Raw genomic sequence first — 16,547 nt, 5'->3', positions numbered from 1 at the left:
CCTGCTGTAGAATTAATGATGTTAATCATGGCTGCTGTAAAGTACTTAAGAGGTAATGCTCCAGGCTAAGTGTTAGAAAACAGGGAAATAAGCCAGTTTGGATGAGACTGCTGTGCTAGAATGGAATGAAGAGAGTCAAGAAAGTCAACAGCGTCACAGTTGTGTTCTGAATTCTTAGGGAGGCATAGAGATTACTTTTTGTTTTAAATTACTCAGTAGATAAACCATTATTAGGTGAAAAAGAATACAGTAAGAAGGACCCTTCAACATTCTGTAGAGAGATATGTTCAGTAGTTTGGACAACTCACGTAGCTTTTGTCTTTTTTATAAGATAGATGTAAGTCTTACCTATCTCCCGAAGGCATTTTGGTGCCTCTTGAAACAGAAGCACAATTTCTTTCAAAAGCAGAGGCTTACATTTCTTCCTATGTCTGTTCATAACAATGCAGAAGACGCACGGCTGTTTTCCATCTGTGGATAGGAGTAGGACACTGTCCCTTTCTCCTCTGCGTTCAAGGATATACCATCCTCTGACAGTTTGGTTTTTTTTCTTAAATCTTGGTTTATCCTTGTTGATGCCTAAACCCCCTTTGTTATCTTCCAGAAGCTTTGGTCATCACTGTGGAATTCCTGGTATGAGAAGGCAGAGCGTCAGGGTAGAGAGAGGATCCTTGCTGAACTGCTGTAATCATGAAGACAATGATTTTAATTGTCCTAATCATCTTCACTTTGCTGTCTTCAGGTAAGGCTGATGCAGAGAGGGAAAGAGAAAGGTGACCTCTGGATGGGTTATCAGGATACAAACTCTAATATATGCTTTGGGTTTGTTTTCTTCTGCAAAAAGTTGCAACTAGAACTGTGCCTGTGATTTCCATTTGCCTGTATTTTTCGTGTTTGATCATTGACAGATGGTGACCCTGTTAGTTTTGAAGCAGCTTGATGTTTCTTAGTAATTCAGTGAAAGTTTGTTTCCTTTGAATAGTTGAGATCTGTGTACTCATTAATGCTGTCAAAATGAATCAGTGTATTTCAAGCTGTTCCCCTCTAAAACCACAATGGGTTCTTTTTGGAAATGTGCTGCATTAACATTAAAACAAGTGGAGTACTAATGTCTGATGCTATGCTCAAAGAAATAAAACTTCAGTGTTTTAATTGTAAGCATTATTTATTCCAGGCAATATTTTTGTTTAATATTAATAGATCACCAGACAGCCAAATGCTCAAACGTCTGGAAATGACAATGTTAGAGATGGTGTAGTGTTTTCTGTGCATTCAGTCCTGGTTTTCATTACATGGTATAAGATTCTCTCGAGTTACATAACTGCATGCTGGTTTTATATATAATAAACACTTCTTTTCTCCTTAAATGTACAGTGGCTTCTTGAGGTGCATATGATGATATATTTTAGAGTACAAGGCATTTATTAGGAAGAATATAAAATAAGTCATAGTACATCCAAGATGGAATAACTGGAGCCTAAAGCAAAAGAGGAAATTTTGTTGACATGTCTGAACTCCCTTAAGATGTAGCTTTATAGTCGGTTTAAACCAAGTAAACCCCGACTCCTGCTGGAAAAGGAGGTTTCACCGTCTCCTCCACTTCTAATTGCATCCTCCTAACCTCTTCTTTCTGCTGACACTGTTCTGGGGCTTTTTTTAGTTGGTTACCTAGTTTTCTGCTGGAAAAAGACCTGACAACTGAATAGTTCAGTTCTGCACAGTGTTCCTGTGCAGGTTATTTAATCTCTTTGTTTGGCAATCGGAAATGAAGATAATTCTTACTAACTTCTTGCTTGAAAGAAGTAGGATTTTGAGGATTTTGTTGTTAATGTTTATTCAATACTCTCGTCAACATAGTACATGATTCTTCATTGTCAATAACCAGATCGTCCCTAGTTTCTGTCTTTCATAGTGGGTGTTTTCATGGAAGAGAAACCCCTCCATCTTGAGGGAAATCCAGCAAGTTACTTGTAATTGCTGAAGAAATAGATAGTACATTGTTTAAAAACAGAAGAGGGTCCAAGTCACAGAATTGCCATCATAATTTCAAATAGTCCCAGATCCTCACCTCCTGAACTGAAGGGTTTGGCTTACTCTATTATAAAGTACCATTTAATTATTAATTTCTTCCAACTTAAAATTTTCACACTTCTCCTCTGATCTAAGGTTTTCTGACGGTGGAGCTCTGATGTGGGTCTTATTATTTAAAATCAAGTAGTGTTTGTCTGGAAAGAAGATGGGAAGGAACTACTATTCTAACAAAGCATGTAACTCAGTGCTGTGAGACACCTGGGACTTGGAATATGAGTTATTGTCTGTTTAAAAAACAACAATCCCCTCTCTAAAGACTAAATTCAACAAAGCTAAAACATCTTGATCCCCTATCAACATCTTCCCTCCATATTTCTTGTTCTTTTGCAGGCTTAATTCTGAGTTTCTAGAACTTTGTAACAGAAATATTAAGATTGGTATGGATAAATTCTGCACGGGAATATGTGTGTGTGAAAGCACCAGAGGAAAGAGCAGATCAAAGGTTAAAAGAATGGCCTGTATTGATAACCAAGGACACAATTAACAGCAATAAACCCGATAAACCCTGGGGAATGCATTGTTTCATCAAGATTAGAAGGTCTGTGCTCTGCTAAGGTCACATCACAATTGATTTGTTAGGAGAAAAACTGCAGCCTGATAACAGGGAGATGGTAGCAAGGTTATCCTATGCTCTAAGTGCCATTCCCCTTCTGGCTATCCCAACAGGAAGAAAGACCATAGCCTAAGGATGTCCTTGCCTTTGTTTCCTCATTTTGGGTGGCAACCTTGCCTAAAATTCACGGAGGGTGAAGCAAGGAAGATTCTGAGGCAAAAGATAATGCGTAAGAATGGTTGGTTCTTGAAAAATCTACCTAAAAGCGAGTTTGTTGCTGCCAGTGAAGAGGAAGCAAAGCGACATAGTAAAGATTCAACAGCAAACATTCATTGTCCTCCACGTTGGGTAAAAGTGATCTTGGTCAGGCTGCTTGGGCTCATCTCTTGGGGGCCTGTAAGTATGTGGGTATGTGAGTGTGAGTGAGCAGAATCAATTTACTTGTGAGGTTAAAAAAAGTAAAATAACCTCCCTTTTCCATAAGGTCTTAAACTGAGAGGTTTTTTTCACTAAATCCTACAAATCTTGACTTCTTTTTGATCCTACAGGGAAGAAATTCCGATGGTGCACCCTTTCTGACCTAGAACAGAGAAAGTGTGCTGAACTGTCCAAAGCACTTATGGCTGTGCTTCCCCTTGCTACTGTCAATTCGTTCGCTAGGATTTCTTGCATCAGAGCCCACAATACATATGACTGCATTGATAAAATCAGGGTGAGTTCACAGAGATTTTTAAAACCGATTTTGAGTCCAATCCTCTTTTGAAGAGCTAACTGGTAAACAGAATCCATAGGAGAATAAAATGATACTGAAGTGATGGTATTGCATATATGACACACATATACACAGTACCTTGAGAGGCAAGAATTAAACCCCGTGAGCATTCTACTAGATGTACTATTTTACCCCAGCTAATGTTCTTTCAATCTCCAGGAAATAAGTAAAAAGCTGCTTGAAAATAAATGGACAAAACCAAACTGCTAAGTTAAAACTTGCTCAGAGCATTCCCCTTGCTCGTGGGTTTTGGTCCTACTCCGACTATAATGAATATTTTCTCTTCCCTTTCTTCCCTGCTAGTTTTAGCCCCTAGTCAGTCTTTTCTGAAGTAAGGAGCAAAGCCTTTTTTCATATATTTAATTTGAATAAAATTAGATATCAAACCTTTTGTAAGTGTAAGCTCTTATAATTGTCCATTTCTGAAATGAAATTGTCATAATGCTATATGATTTGAAAAAAAATCACCCATGAAAAAGGAAGATAAGCATTTGCCATGTAATAATTTCATTAACATACCTAAAACTTGATTGGAATAGAGAATTTCAGTTTCCATTTTCATTCAGTCCCAGCTGCCTTCAATGGAGTCCAAATCTGACCTGGAAAACAAAACAAAGAAAACCTTTCTTGTTGGTTCAGGGAATAATTTATTTTGTGTTTTCATTCAGTCCTGCAACCCTTGTTAATAAATTTCAGTTCCACTTTCTGGGTTATGGAAAGATTATAGCCAGGAGAACTCTGAGAAGGATTTGGGGTCTTGGGGGAGCAGTAGGAGGAAATAGGGGTTGCCTTTTCTCTTCAGTCGGCATCAGAATTGAGTTTTTGGAATGCAAGACCCAAAAAAGAGGTGAGAAAGGATGCTACTGGAAAAGAACTGGTATTTTTTGAATGTAACTCAGCCTTCATTGGTAACGTTTCACCATGCTTAGTAGCAGGGATTCATTTAAAAACAAAGCAAATGCTTGTAAAAATCACTGGTTACTACTTCTCAGGCAGAAACTCTGTTCTTGAAGCTGCTCTGTTTGTTTCCCTGTAAGCACATTTATTTTGAGGGTTTTGCTGTTGTTTTTAAGGTGAATAAAGCAGATGCTGCCTCCTTGGATGCTGGAGATGTTTACTCTGCTGTAAAGCTCTATGGTTTGACAGTGGTGGCAAAGGAGATCTATGATCAAGGTAGGTTCATAAAGCAAAAGAATAAACTGTACTTCTGATTTGGCTAATAAATTGCTGTGCAGTGAAAGGCACAGCTCAAGAATTCTTGACAAAAAGTCTGTATGTTTTCATCAACTTCATAAGAGTATGGAGGTGACTAACAACTGTTTCTAAAATACTTAAGTGATGATGAATAAAATACCAGTGGTACTTTGTATCTAGTAGCCTTTCTGCCTGTGGTAATGTCACTATGACAAATTGTCTGCATCTACTGCTACCTGCAGCACAAGTGTACTGGAGTTCTACAGCCTGCAAGAAGGGCTTTATCCTATCGGTGTCAATTCTTATACCATGCTCTTTGCTAGTGTAACTGAATATTTACTAGCAGTTCTTTAAGAGATTAACTTCTCTCATTAATTAATTCTCTCCTTCTCACCCTAAAGAGACACAAATATAAGGTGAAGAATCTTGTTATGGTAAGATTCCTCTTCATTCCTGGAAGACCTGAACAGTCTGTGCAATGAATGATTTATAAGGCAAGAATAAATAAATCTGAGCCAAAATCAAGCATACAGTAGAAAATACTTGTGCGACAGGAATCTGAGAAGGAAGCCAAATTAGCAGATAAATGTAGGAAGAGACTAATAAGGGACAGTATGGGAACAGAGGTGAATTTTGTTTTGGCTGAAGAACCATGAAATCCTAGTGGAATTGATATGTTTCAGGTGGAAAGTATGTTCTGAGGATATGGCATAGGAGTTCTTTCCATTACAATACCTAAACAGTGTGATACAAACGTTCAAAATTCTTAAGCAGCAATTGCATTGCATGACAGAGCTGGATGATCCTGTAAGCCTCTTCCACCAGATTTTTACATTCTTGCTTTGCACATCACTTGCATCACTCAGTCTGACAAGGTGCCATGTAGCCAGTATATAGTAAAGCATAAGTGCCTATTTTTCGTGCACCTAAGAGTTTTTTTTCCTTAGCCATGTTCACAGAAGCAGTTGAACTCCTGTACACAGATGGAAGCGGTAGAATAGGGATTTAGTTATTTCTGTTACATATTTTGTGCTATTGCAGGAAATTGCGTGTTTGCTGTGGCCATTGCCAGACGAGGAACTCTGGATATCCAGAGGCTACGAGGTGCACACAGCTGCCACAATGGAGCCAGATGGACATCAGGCTGGAATATTCCACTTGGCTTTCTCCTTGCAAGAAATGATCTTTCCTGGGATGAGGCGCAGCCTCTGAGCCAAGGTGGGTAATAGGAGCCGTAGGGCTGTGTTTCTGCCCTCAGCAAAAGTGAGTGAAATGCAAGCAGATGTAGGATGAACAGAGCTGTGTGGAAGCTGAAGGGCTTTGCGATTGAGATATCCTCCTGGAGTGTTTTTGCTACTGGCTCTTAGCTCTTGTCAGAACTTTTCTAGTGACCTCAAAGCAGCAGAATTGTTACCAAAAGAGGAAATCTTTTGTTTTGTATGCAACAGGGAACAATTCTTTTCAATATCTAACCAGCACAAAGATGGTTTTAAACAAGTGAAATTTGATCACTCTGTTTCCAGCAAATGTTTCAAATTTGACAATTAGACAATGAAACCACATTTGCTGATTTATCTTTTTTTTTTTTTTTTTAAGCACCACAGTCCTAGTTATGTTAATGATATGTTTGGCCCCTTTTCCTTCTTCCATTTTTTCCCATTTGACTTTTTTTCTTTCTTCCCCCCCCCCCCCCCCCGCAGTAATCAGTGAGTATTTCAATGCAAGTTGCATCCCTGGGGTTGGTGTTGCTGCTCCTCGACTGTGTGCTCTCTGCCAAGGACAAAAATCCTATGTCAGAGACAAGAACCACTTCTGTGAGACAAGTGGTAACGAACCCTTCTATGACTCTGAGGGAGCCTTCAGGTGAGCTCTGTGACACTGGTACTGAATTCACCTGGGGGAAAAAGAACTTTCAAGGGAGGAAAAGCCAAGTGACATGTTAATAGGCTGGCATTTGTCTTCCTGCAGGTGCTTGAAGAATGGAGTGGCAGATGTTGCCTTTTTAGATCATTTAACAATTATGGGTGCCACAGGTAATCCTAAAAACTCAGATTCCTTTTAACCTCTGGCTATGCCCTTTCCTGCATAGGAGTTTGGGGGATATGCCTATATTTTTGTTGTTTCCAGGGAAAATTCAATCCCTGCAAGCAGTTCAGTGTTATTTCTTGTCTCTCTATGCAAGTCAGAAGGAAACAGAAGAGGAAAGACTAAGTGAGCAATAATTGCTCACAGGAGATTTAGAATGGGAGAAGACAGATGTTTTTATACAGGTGATTTCTCAAGCCTAAAGTCTCTGAGGTAGCTGTCAGTATTTGCATTGCCTGAGTTACAAGATTCCTTTTAAAATTCAGTGTATTGAGGTGCTAGAACGCGCAGTTCCTGTACACCTGTTTTGTATTTTTAAACTCAGTCAAGCTCTGTACTGATGTTTTTGAAGGTGGTTAGCAGTAGTATTTGCAGGTAAGTATTTTTAAACAAACATATTTACAGGGGTACAACTTAAAGAGTATTTTGGAATACCTCTGGCTGAGATCCCTCTCTTTGTTAAGAGAAGAATATATCAAAGACAACTTTCTCAAGTGTGCTTGCTACACTGTGCTGCCTGCATAATCTTTTGAGCAACCTTCTCCGAAAAATGTTTTACCTTCCATCTCTGCCTGCTGCCAAGTCATGTCTCACTTCATAGATTCATGAGTGTCCTCTTGTTTCAGAGTCAGAACAACAGGAATATGAACTCTTATGTCCTGATGGGACTACAGCTGAGCTGGCTGAATACAGCACCTGTAACTTGGGCAAGGGACCTGGCCGTGGCATCGTCACCCGCCACAACTTCCAGAAGATCACCAACAAATTTCTTAACATGGTCCAAGTGAGTGGACATTGTAAATTGTGTATCTCCAGACACAGGTTTTAATTCCATCTTTGGATATTACCACCCAGTTTGCCTTTTTTCTTGAGAAATTTATAGTTAGTGTGAACAAAGCACTAAAAATTGGTTGTTCTGGGCAAGGATCCTGCATTGGCTTCTGGAAGAAGGTTCTACTTTTCTCTAAAGTGTTCCTCTGTGGAAGGTTGGGAATAAGTAAATAAAGAAGGGGAAGATGCCATAACACCCAAGCTGGAAAATGGCTGATGATGTTCATCCTGCCCTGGAACTTACATGAATTCTTATGTAGCTGAGGGAGACGCATAAGTTCAGGCAGCGTTCACCTTTGTTCCTCTCTTTTTCTCAACTTATAAATAGTATCTGTTACCTTGACATCCAGGACTCTATTTTAAGCTGAACTGGAAATGCATATTTAAGTGCAAATTTAAAGAATCTATGAAGCCATCTGGCCCTTAAAATAGTCCAGTAGCCAGTGAATAATTCAACCCAGTGGGCTGGGTTGTGCTGTCCCGCGGACTCTGGTAGATAGCAGTTGTACAAATCTCTACTGAGAGATCTTCCTGTGCCTTTGTCTGTGCACTTATGAACACATACCTCAGCTGTGTTCCCCCATACATAGCAGTGGCTGTGCAGCAGTGTTCCTAGTACACTTCTCAGTGCTTGCTTCTCTTCCAGTATCATCAGGCAGAACAGAGGTACTTTGCACGTGGTATTTCCCAATCATAAAGCACAAGATATCCTGTACCCCTTTACTGTGCTGATCTTTATCACAAGTGGTTCTCACTCAGCTATACTCCCTCAGTTGCCTTTCCAGGGTAGGAGACATTGAGCAGAGCCCAGTAAATTGGAATAACTAAGATAGGTAAAAAATCTTCAAAAAAGTGAATCCTATAATGCTTTTAAGGACTGGAACCATCCACTCACTGCAGTGCCTGTGGGCTTTGTCCCAGTGTGATGGAACCCTGAGTGTTATGTTACAAACCATTGATATGAAGGGAGGGAAGGATGAGGCTGCCTATTACTGGAAGGATGAGCAGATTTATTGCCATTAAAAGTGTTGTTCTTGTCCTAGCGCCTCTTTGGGCGAAAAGGAAAGGAAAGAGCCAGGTTTGAACTCTTCACTTCAGCGCCCTTTGGGGGAAAGAACCTGCTGTTCCGGGATGCCACTCAGCACCTGCAGCTTCTTGAGGAGCAGCTAGAGATTGCCTATGTCCTTGGTCTGGATTATGTAGCTCTCCTTAAGGGACTAGGCCACGAAGGTGAGGAGCCATTTAGAGGACTGTAGGTAAGCAAAGGGAAGAAAAAGTTCTCTTTCTATGTAATTCCTCCCTGCCAGGCACAAGTGCATAGACCTAAATGTCCCCTTACAAAGAACAGATTGGCACATAGGTGACATGATCTCACTGTGCTCCTTCCTTCCAATTTCAGGGAGCTCTTTGGACAACAGTGTTGTGCGCTGGTGCTGCATCAGTGATGCTGAGCTTCACAAATGTGAGGAGTGGGCACTGAGCATCAAATCCGACCCATTGGTCTGTGTCCAAACAACTTCCATGACCAAATGCATTGAAATGATCAAGGTAGGAGACTCCCTCTGGTCAGAGTATATGGTAAGACCACAGAGGGTGTGTATGTCCTTGTCTGAGCTGAACAAGAGGAAAACCAGCTTGTACACGAGAGGAACCAGTGGGAATGAGAGCAAATTTATGCAGGGGAATTTCCAACCAGTGGGAAAGTACAGCTGCTTGGTTACACAATTAATGCGAATCCTGTTTTTGTTATCTTCTATAATGCTGTTGGCAGAGTAGTGAGGCTGATGCAGTCACCCTGGATGCAACACACGTCTACATTGCAGGGAGGTGTGGATTGGTGCCTGTGGCTGTAGAATGTTATGGTAAGTTCTCACGTGACCTTAGCAAGAAGGGGGGGAATCAAAAAAGTACCGTTGAAGAATGTAGTTAAATTTCCACAGTTTTTGGTGTTTTGTGATAGAAGGAGGAATCAATATATATGTCCAAATACTCTTCCCAGCTCTTCCACTGATTTGCTCTAGCATTTGGTCTGGCTGTTTGTTATATCTCTTCTGTAAAAGGGACAGAGATGCTGACCTGGATCAAGAGGATTGCGAGGCTTTTGATGGGGTGCTGCCATGTAATAGGAATGACAGCAGTTGCAGGATCCTTAACCATTGTCTCTCCTCTCCAGGGAGGGATTGTGCCCCGGCTGCTGAGAGCTTGGAAGAAACAGGGAAACTAATTCATGTTAAGCGCAAAGGTAACAGGACAACTTTGAGAAGGCAAAAGATTTAGATTTTCCTGAGATTGCCTCCAGGATTTATGTAGGAATGTATTTGCATTTGTTTGGGAAAGAACTTGCTGTGCATGTTCAGTAGGAGCTTTATAGATAATGCCTGGCAGCTAGGACAAGAGCTTTGTGGCTAAGCAAAGAGTGCAGATCCTGTACTGTAACTGAACATATCATGACAGGATGAGGGAGGGAAGAGGGGGCTGTACCTCTCTGGAATACTTAATTGCCTTGGTATAACTGGTTGTTGTCATTGTTTTACAGCACTGCCACCTGTTTATGCTGTTGCCCTAGCTAAGAAAAACGCCAAACAGATTAACATCCATAACCTCAGGGGAAGGCGATCCTGCCACAGTCACCTGTATAGTCCTGGAGGATGGTTACTTCTTTCTAGATACACAGTGGGAGCTCTGGAGAATGATACTGAGAACTGTGACATTGACTCTGGTAAGGGCTGCTCTGGGTTATCTGTTGACTAGGCCATGGAGATCTGAAGCCCCAAATTTGGGAGTAAAATGGATGGGCCCATGAGGATTTGACCAGCAAGTGATGATTGCTGTCTCAGAGGGTACTGAAGCAGCTCTTCCTCCTACCTGACTATGAGCAATTCTTGACACTAGCCCTCTTCTTGATAGCTATTAGGATGGAATTCCATGCCTGTCTTTTCCTATGTGTGAAGAGGCTTTGAAATACTTTACCTTAATCTCACCTCGGTTTTCTTTACTCAGTTTATCAGAATTACTTTTGGAAGGGGTGCATGCCAGGAGCAGATGGAAACCTGTGCAAGGTGTGCGTTGGAGACAGTGAGGTGGAAGGGGCTCGAGTATCTAGCAGATGTGCTGCAAGTCACAACGAACGTTACTATGGCAATATGGGAGCACTCAGGTAAGCTTTTTGTCAGAGTCAGAAATGCAGAGCAATAGCCAGAATTGGTTTATTACTTTGCTGATGGTTTTCTTTGGAATTTGGGTTTTTTTGTTAAGCAACTGTCTGTATAAACTTTTGCTAGCATGTGTTTTGGTTTTGTTGCAGTTGCTATGGGATGTTCACCTGATTGATGATTTAAACCAGTTATGAAACCCTTTCCAGAGCAAGACAATGCTCCCAAATATATAAGGCTTAGAGTATTGATACAGACTCATTAAAGGGAAGGGATGAAGGTAGTTAGAAGGTCAGAGAGCAGAGGTGATGTGGTAAGAAGCAGTGTAGGGTACAGGAGGTAATTAAATAGACTGGAGATACTAAAAAAAATAGCTGAAGACAGGCAGAGAAGAATACTGCCTCTGTCTTCAACAAGGTGAAAGCACTCTTATAAAATATATATACGTAATGCATTTAGTTGAATTACATTCTCTTTCCTGGCTAGGCACAGGTGAGTCTGCATGGACATTGTGCCACAGCTTTGACTTGAGAGCTGCTTTAAGAGATGAAAGGGATTGTCTTATCAAATACATGAACACTGTCCACTGAGATCTATACTGACATCACTAACTTGTTCCATATAACAACCAAGTAATTACAGACAAGAGGGATACTTCCAGCTACTCCTGTTTTAGCTTCAGATGACCGTCCAAATGTCAGCCATCCTGTAGTGGCTGTGTCTGATACCTTCTTGTTTTTTTTCCTGCACTAGGTGCCTAGTTGGCAATCCCAGTGGAAGAAGCTTTGGAGATGTAGCTTTCCTGGAACACTCTAACCTACTCCAGAACATAGAGAGTGAGATGCAGATATTCTCTTTTCCTTTGAGAATGTTCATTAGTGTCAGTTACTTCCTACACAGTGACCATCACTCCCAAGGATCAGCTCTTACAGGTTTAATCTAGGTCCATGAAGTTGTGTTTGTGACTGGAAAACTGCAAGAACCTTCCCGCATGTAGGTGTTCCAGTCAAGCTCAAAATTGAGATACTGTTCAGTTTTGGAGAGGAAAGAGGAATTGCACTGAGTGCAAAGACCAATGTGTGTGCTGGGGGGGTAATCATCCTTGGAGACTGCACTAATTTTTGGAAAGCTCACAGCTTTAAAAAGCAAGTGACTTCCCACCAGACCTTCTCCCATAGGCAGCCATAGTGCATGTACCCGTTGTTTTTAATCAGAGTTTCAAGAATAAAAATAGCAGATAAGGGCGATGCTGTGGGCTGCTTGTGCTGGGAGATGTTCTATGGCTTCTTCATGACACGACAGCTTCCTCATGTTGTTTCACAGGCATTTCTGGAATAAGCAGTCCAAATAGTTTAATAGGTAAAAGTACTACAAATTATTTTGCCTTTCACACTTTCTGAAACAACATTGTTAGTACACTGTGAAATGTTTAATTTCCCCTGGGAAATACTGATCTTTGCAACAGTCTAGCAATTGGATTTTGGTGATGAAAATGGTTTTGGGTACAGTAGCTTAAATCTCCTCAGTCTCTTAAATTATACCTACTGCTGTAACAGCCAAAATATGCTGCCTTTTCATAGAGTTGAAGAGAAAGGGAACCCCTATTTTGTTCAGCCTGATAAAGCACACTGAAATTCTAATTTAGGCAATTTCACTGACAGAAGAGACTTTTCTAAGAGAGGAACCTCTAAAATCAAGTGGAGGTATAAGAGCTTGGAAACGCAGAGGAATTCATGAAGCAATAAGCAATTGGTTTGCGGGAGCAAAGGACATGCAGGCTGAATTGTTTTCAGAAAGCAGTCTGATTACAGATGAAAATGAGGCATGATAAGCTGTTTGCATGCCTTGATATTACTAGTTTTTAGTTGATAGGTGCAGTTTAAGTTCACTGACTGTTTTCTCAGTGAAAACACTACCCTGCTTCTTAAGCATTCCTAATAAACGCTGACATAGCATGCTGCATTTGTTTTGAACATATTAACTAAACTTCTTCCTCTCAATTTTTAACATTTTGCATGAGATTCACCATGTCTTCTGCTTTCATTTTTTAAAAGGATTTGTTTTCACTTCATCTTCTTTTCAGATTTGGACAGCTCTGGTTGGGCAAAAGGTTACACCCCTCTTGACTTTGAACTCTTGTGTCCGGACGGAACACGTGCTGCAGTCACAGAATGGGCAGGCTGTAACCTTGGCCCGATTCCCCCCAGCACCGTCATGACTCGACCAGTCACTGTCACCAAAATCTATGACTTTCTAATGAAATCCCAGGTAAGACAGGTAACAGGGAAAAAGCTAGCGTGTTATCACTTGTTATGTACGACTGCTAAAAACCCTTTCAAGATCAAAAGCTTTATATACTAAGTACGTAAAGTGCCTTCAGGTCCAATATGAAAGAATTAAGAATGTGCGTAGGAGATTGAGAAATAATTAGTTGGATTCTCTAAAGGGGCATTTTGGCACCAGCTGCCATTCTGTAGTGGTCATACTTTTGCTGAGAAATAAGCTGCTGCACAACTGCATCTTTTTGTATGAATAAGGACAGTGCTAAGTGAAAGGAGAACCTTTTTTCTGCTAGATGTTTCTATAAAACTGAGGGTCACCAACTTAACCTTTCTATTTATGATCCAAGCTGTGAAACTTATTTATTTTCTGTTTAGGAATCTCTGGGAAGCAAACTGGATTCTGAGTTCCACCTTTTCCAGTCGTGGAAGTATGGTGGAAGCGATCTGCTTTTCAAAGATACTACTCAGTACCTTGTTCATGCAAGTCACATGAGCTATCAGGAGATTCTTGGAGTGTCTTTCTTTCAGCTGGCAGAATCAGTGTTTAATTGCACACCTGCAGGTAACATCAAGTTCTTTGAGTTAGAGAAAAATGCAAAGCAGGAAGCCTTCTGTGCATAGCTATTGCCCTGTTGTTTAGACTGAAAGGAGAAGTACCTTCTACATAATCCTGTTAGCAACAATTTTCCAAGGAGTACTGTGTTTGGAGCTCCTTTAGAGCCTCTTAGAACTCCTATCCAAAAGCACTGAAACTGGAGCTCTGCAGGAAGAGAATAAACAATATATCTCAGAGCAAATATGAGGTTATTGAAATAGGACTGGTTTATTCCCACTCTGAGATTTTCCCCTTCAATTCCAAATATTAGTTCTGGGGAAAGGGAATGTTGTATTCATTTGGATATGCCAAACTTATGCCAAAGATAAGAAATTTTGTATTTAATTCTTGAATTAACCTCAAAATAAGTTAAATAATTTCCTTTTTAAAAAGAGCGCACTATAGAACTCAAGATCAAAACCTTTATAAACTTAAGGGATAGCTTTTTCATTATTTTCCACAGAAAGCTGTATGAAGTATGCATTTAGCTATCACTAAAACTGTCTATGAGCCAGGGTCAAGCTGTTTTGGGATCTGAAAATTCAGATTGAAGTAAATGAAGAGTCCAAGTTGTTAAAGAACTGCAATTCAGAAAGGGAATTTTACCTCTATTCTACTGTTTTAGTGAATAGTACCTGAAGAATTTGTTATTTTTAAAGCTGAAAGCATCTTTAAGTGTATACTTTCTTACTGGTTTGTAGGCATCTTAGACTTCTGCAAACAGGATATCTGTGCATCCTCATCAAATGACAGCTAATACAGAGGCTTTCCACGACACATACATCACCACCAATGTTGAAAACAAGGAAGTATGAGTATGCAAGTCCAACCCATCCAAACCAATCAGCAAGGAGACAGTCACCTCTAGAAATGTATGCTGAATACTCTCGTCTTTTTTTTTTTTTTTTTTTTAAAAAAAGCAGATTTTATGTTTATGATAATGTAATACTACTTATATGTCACACCTTTCTTGTTTGGAGCATGGCATCATGTGGAACAGCACAGGCCAGTCTGCATAACCCACAGCACAGAACTAGGATCAGCAGTTCTGTACAACTACTATGGAGAAATCAGCATTTTTGTGGAAATAGCAGGGCCAATACCATGAGCTAAAATACAGACTGTCATGAGTGTCACAGGTTAGTTGGTAGCAGTTTGCCTTGCTTGTTTCCATGCAAAAAAAAAAAATATCAGCTGACATTTTGGTAGTTGCAGCATTGTCCTCCTATATCCATGATTTTGGTTGCAGCTAGGTAGGCCTTGCTGAATACACATATATGCTATAGGTTGTATATATAATTGCTATCTGAATCGGTAGTCTTTTCTGCTTTTAACTGGGAAGAATGTATTTGCTTTTTTAACCAAGGATTTATACTAGTAAATCAAAATATTTTTATCTCACAAATTAATGTATTAAGGCATCTAATAGCCAGCAGAACTGGATGCTTGCAACCTTAAGGTGAAGGAAAGCAATGGATATTCATCCTTGTCAAAACCTTCAACCATTACTTTATAGTACTTTGGCACTTTGAATCTATGATTCTGTGAAGTGTTGAAAGATGATTTATCAATTAAACAGCATTGGTTTTACAAGCAGAAACTGCCTGAACATGACATGAAGTGTTTTGAACAGAATGTATCATGTATTAATGTTTTACTGTTAGTGGATGAAGTTTTAGGGTGGATGGCTCTTCATGGGTAGGGCTCATTTCAGTTTGCAAGAGTGTTATCACCTCCTGCTCCCATGCACCCTGAACCAGGCAAGGATAAGATTTTTAATTTAAAAAAGTGATTTAAAAATCCTTTACCCAAAACTTTCTGGTCCTTGCTACATATATTGCAGCTGTATTTACCTCTGCTAGCAATAAATGAGATGCAAATAGTGAAAACAGGCAAGCTGCAATAGAGAAAAAGTCAATGTATCTACTAAATAAGGGAAAAAACATTAAAAAAGCCCTCCACCAAAACCAGCAAAGAAAGACAGCAGTATTCAGTTGTAAAAAACCTGGTTTTAAACAGTTCCTTCCATGCCTAGATTATCTTTCCTGTTGTTTAATTTACTCTCTCCTCCCCCTATTCACTTCCTGAGAGAGAGAAAAAAATTTGCAGTCTGCCCAGTAGCAAGGGTTTTGGATTCAGTGCATCTTAGCTGAGACTGTTCTCCATCTCATTTGTCCCACTGTTTGACACTAATCAACCACCAGAGAAAGGATGCAAGTTCAAACTCATATACCTCTCAGAGGAAAGGGGGAGAGCTAAACGGTGAATGAAGCAAGTCCCAGTATGGTAACAGAACAAATTCCTCATATGCTGCGGTGTAGGCAGCAAGCTGTAGCCCTGAAGCAGCGGGGGAAGAGCAGGATGCTTGTTTAGATCTGTGAGGGGCTCCCTTCCTTTCTTTACTGGAGCTTACACGCCATCTGCGGGACCCACGTTAACACTGCACTTCAGTCGGAAAAGGGCTTAGGAGAACAGTAATGAAATGCATCTGCCAGCTCGGTTTTGGCAAGAGCAGCATGCAGCTGAACAGCAATAAATTCAAATCTGGTTTATACACAAGATTTCAGGGGTTGGAGGGGTGGGGTGTTGTTTCCTGGCATAAATGCTTAATAGGCCTTTTTGGTGTTCCAGTGCTTCAGCTTTGGTTTAAAGCATCAGCCTGATGCTTTAAACCTGAACCAGCGCCCTGCTTCAGCTTTGAATCTCTCCGTTCTGAACGTAGCTGGCTGGTTCCTACTACTCTGCTACTTCAGGAGATGGATGCTGTCTGAATGCTATGAATAGTAGCCGGGACCAGGCTTAAAATCCCTCAGGTCTGTTTCTGTTAAAGTATGGCTACGGATGAATGAACACTGGAATTGCTGCTCCCTGCCCATCAACAGCCCACCCAGTTACTTAATGGTGTTAATCTCTTTGGAGATTTGACCTCTTCCCCCCACATATGCAAGACAGATGTATCATGCATATTTACTGATACAAGCCTAAAGAAGGC

General features: G+C 40.4%; 1 protein-coding gene across 1 annotated transcript; it reads left to right on the top strand.

Annotated features, from left to right (window-relative positions):
• Window positions 1–686: 686 nt before the first annotated feature.
• On the top strand, window positions 687–15,155 carry LOC141931710 (serotransferrin-2-like). Its single transcript, XM_074844207.1, has 17 exons — window positions 687–742; window positions 3,193–3,356; window positions 4,490–4,589; window positions 5,652–5,828; window positions 6,311–6,473; window positions 6,579–6,643; window positions 7,322–7,479; window positions 8,570–8,756; window positions 8,926–9,074; window positions 9,298–9,388; window positions 9,700–9,768; window positions 10,063–10,245; window positions 10,527–10,683; window positions 11,432–11,514; window positions 12,762–12,946; window positions 13,336–13,522; window positions 14,536–15,155. Exons 1-17 carry the CDS (start codon window positions 691–693, stop codon window positions 14,661–14,663), a joined length of 2,298 nt encoding a protein of 765 aa, XP_074700308.1. The 5' UTR covers window positions 687–690; the 3' UTR covers window positions 14,664–15,155.
• The last annotated feature ends 1,392 nt before the right edge of the window (window positions 15,156–16,547 follow it).

The sequence above is a fragment of the Strix aluco genome, chromosome 18 (assembly GCF_031877795.1).
Source record: "Strix aluco isolate bStrAlu1 chromosome 18, bStrAlu1.hap1, whole genome shotgun sequence".
NCBI lineage: Eukaryota > Metazoa > Chordata > Aves > Strigiformes > Strigidae > Strix > Strix aluco.
This window is presented reverse-complemented; position numbering and strand designations above follow the sequence as displayed.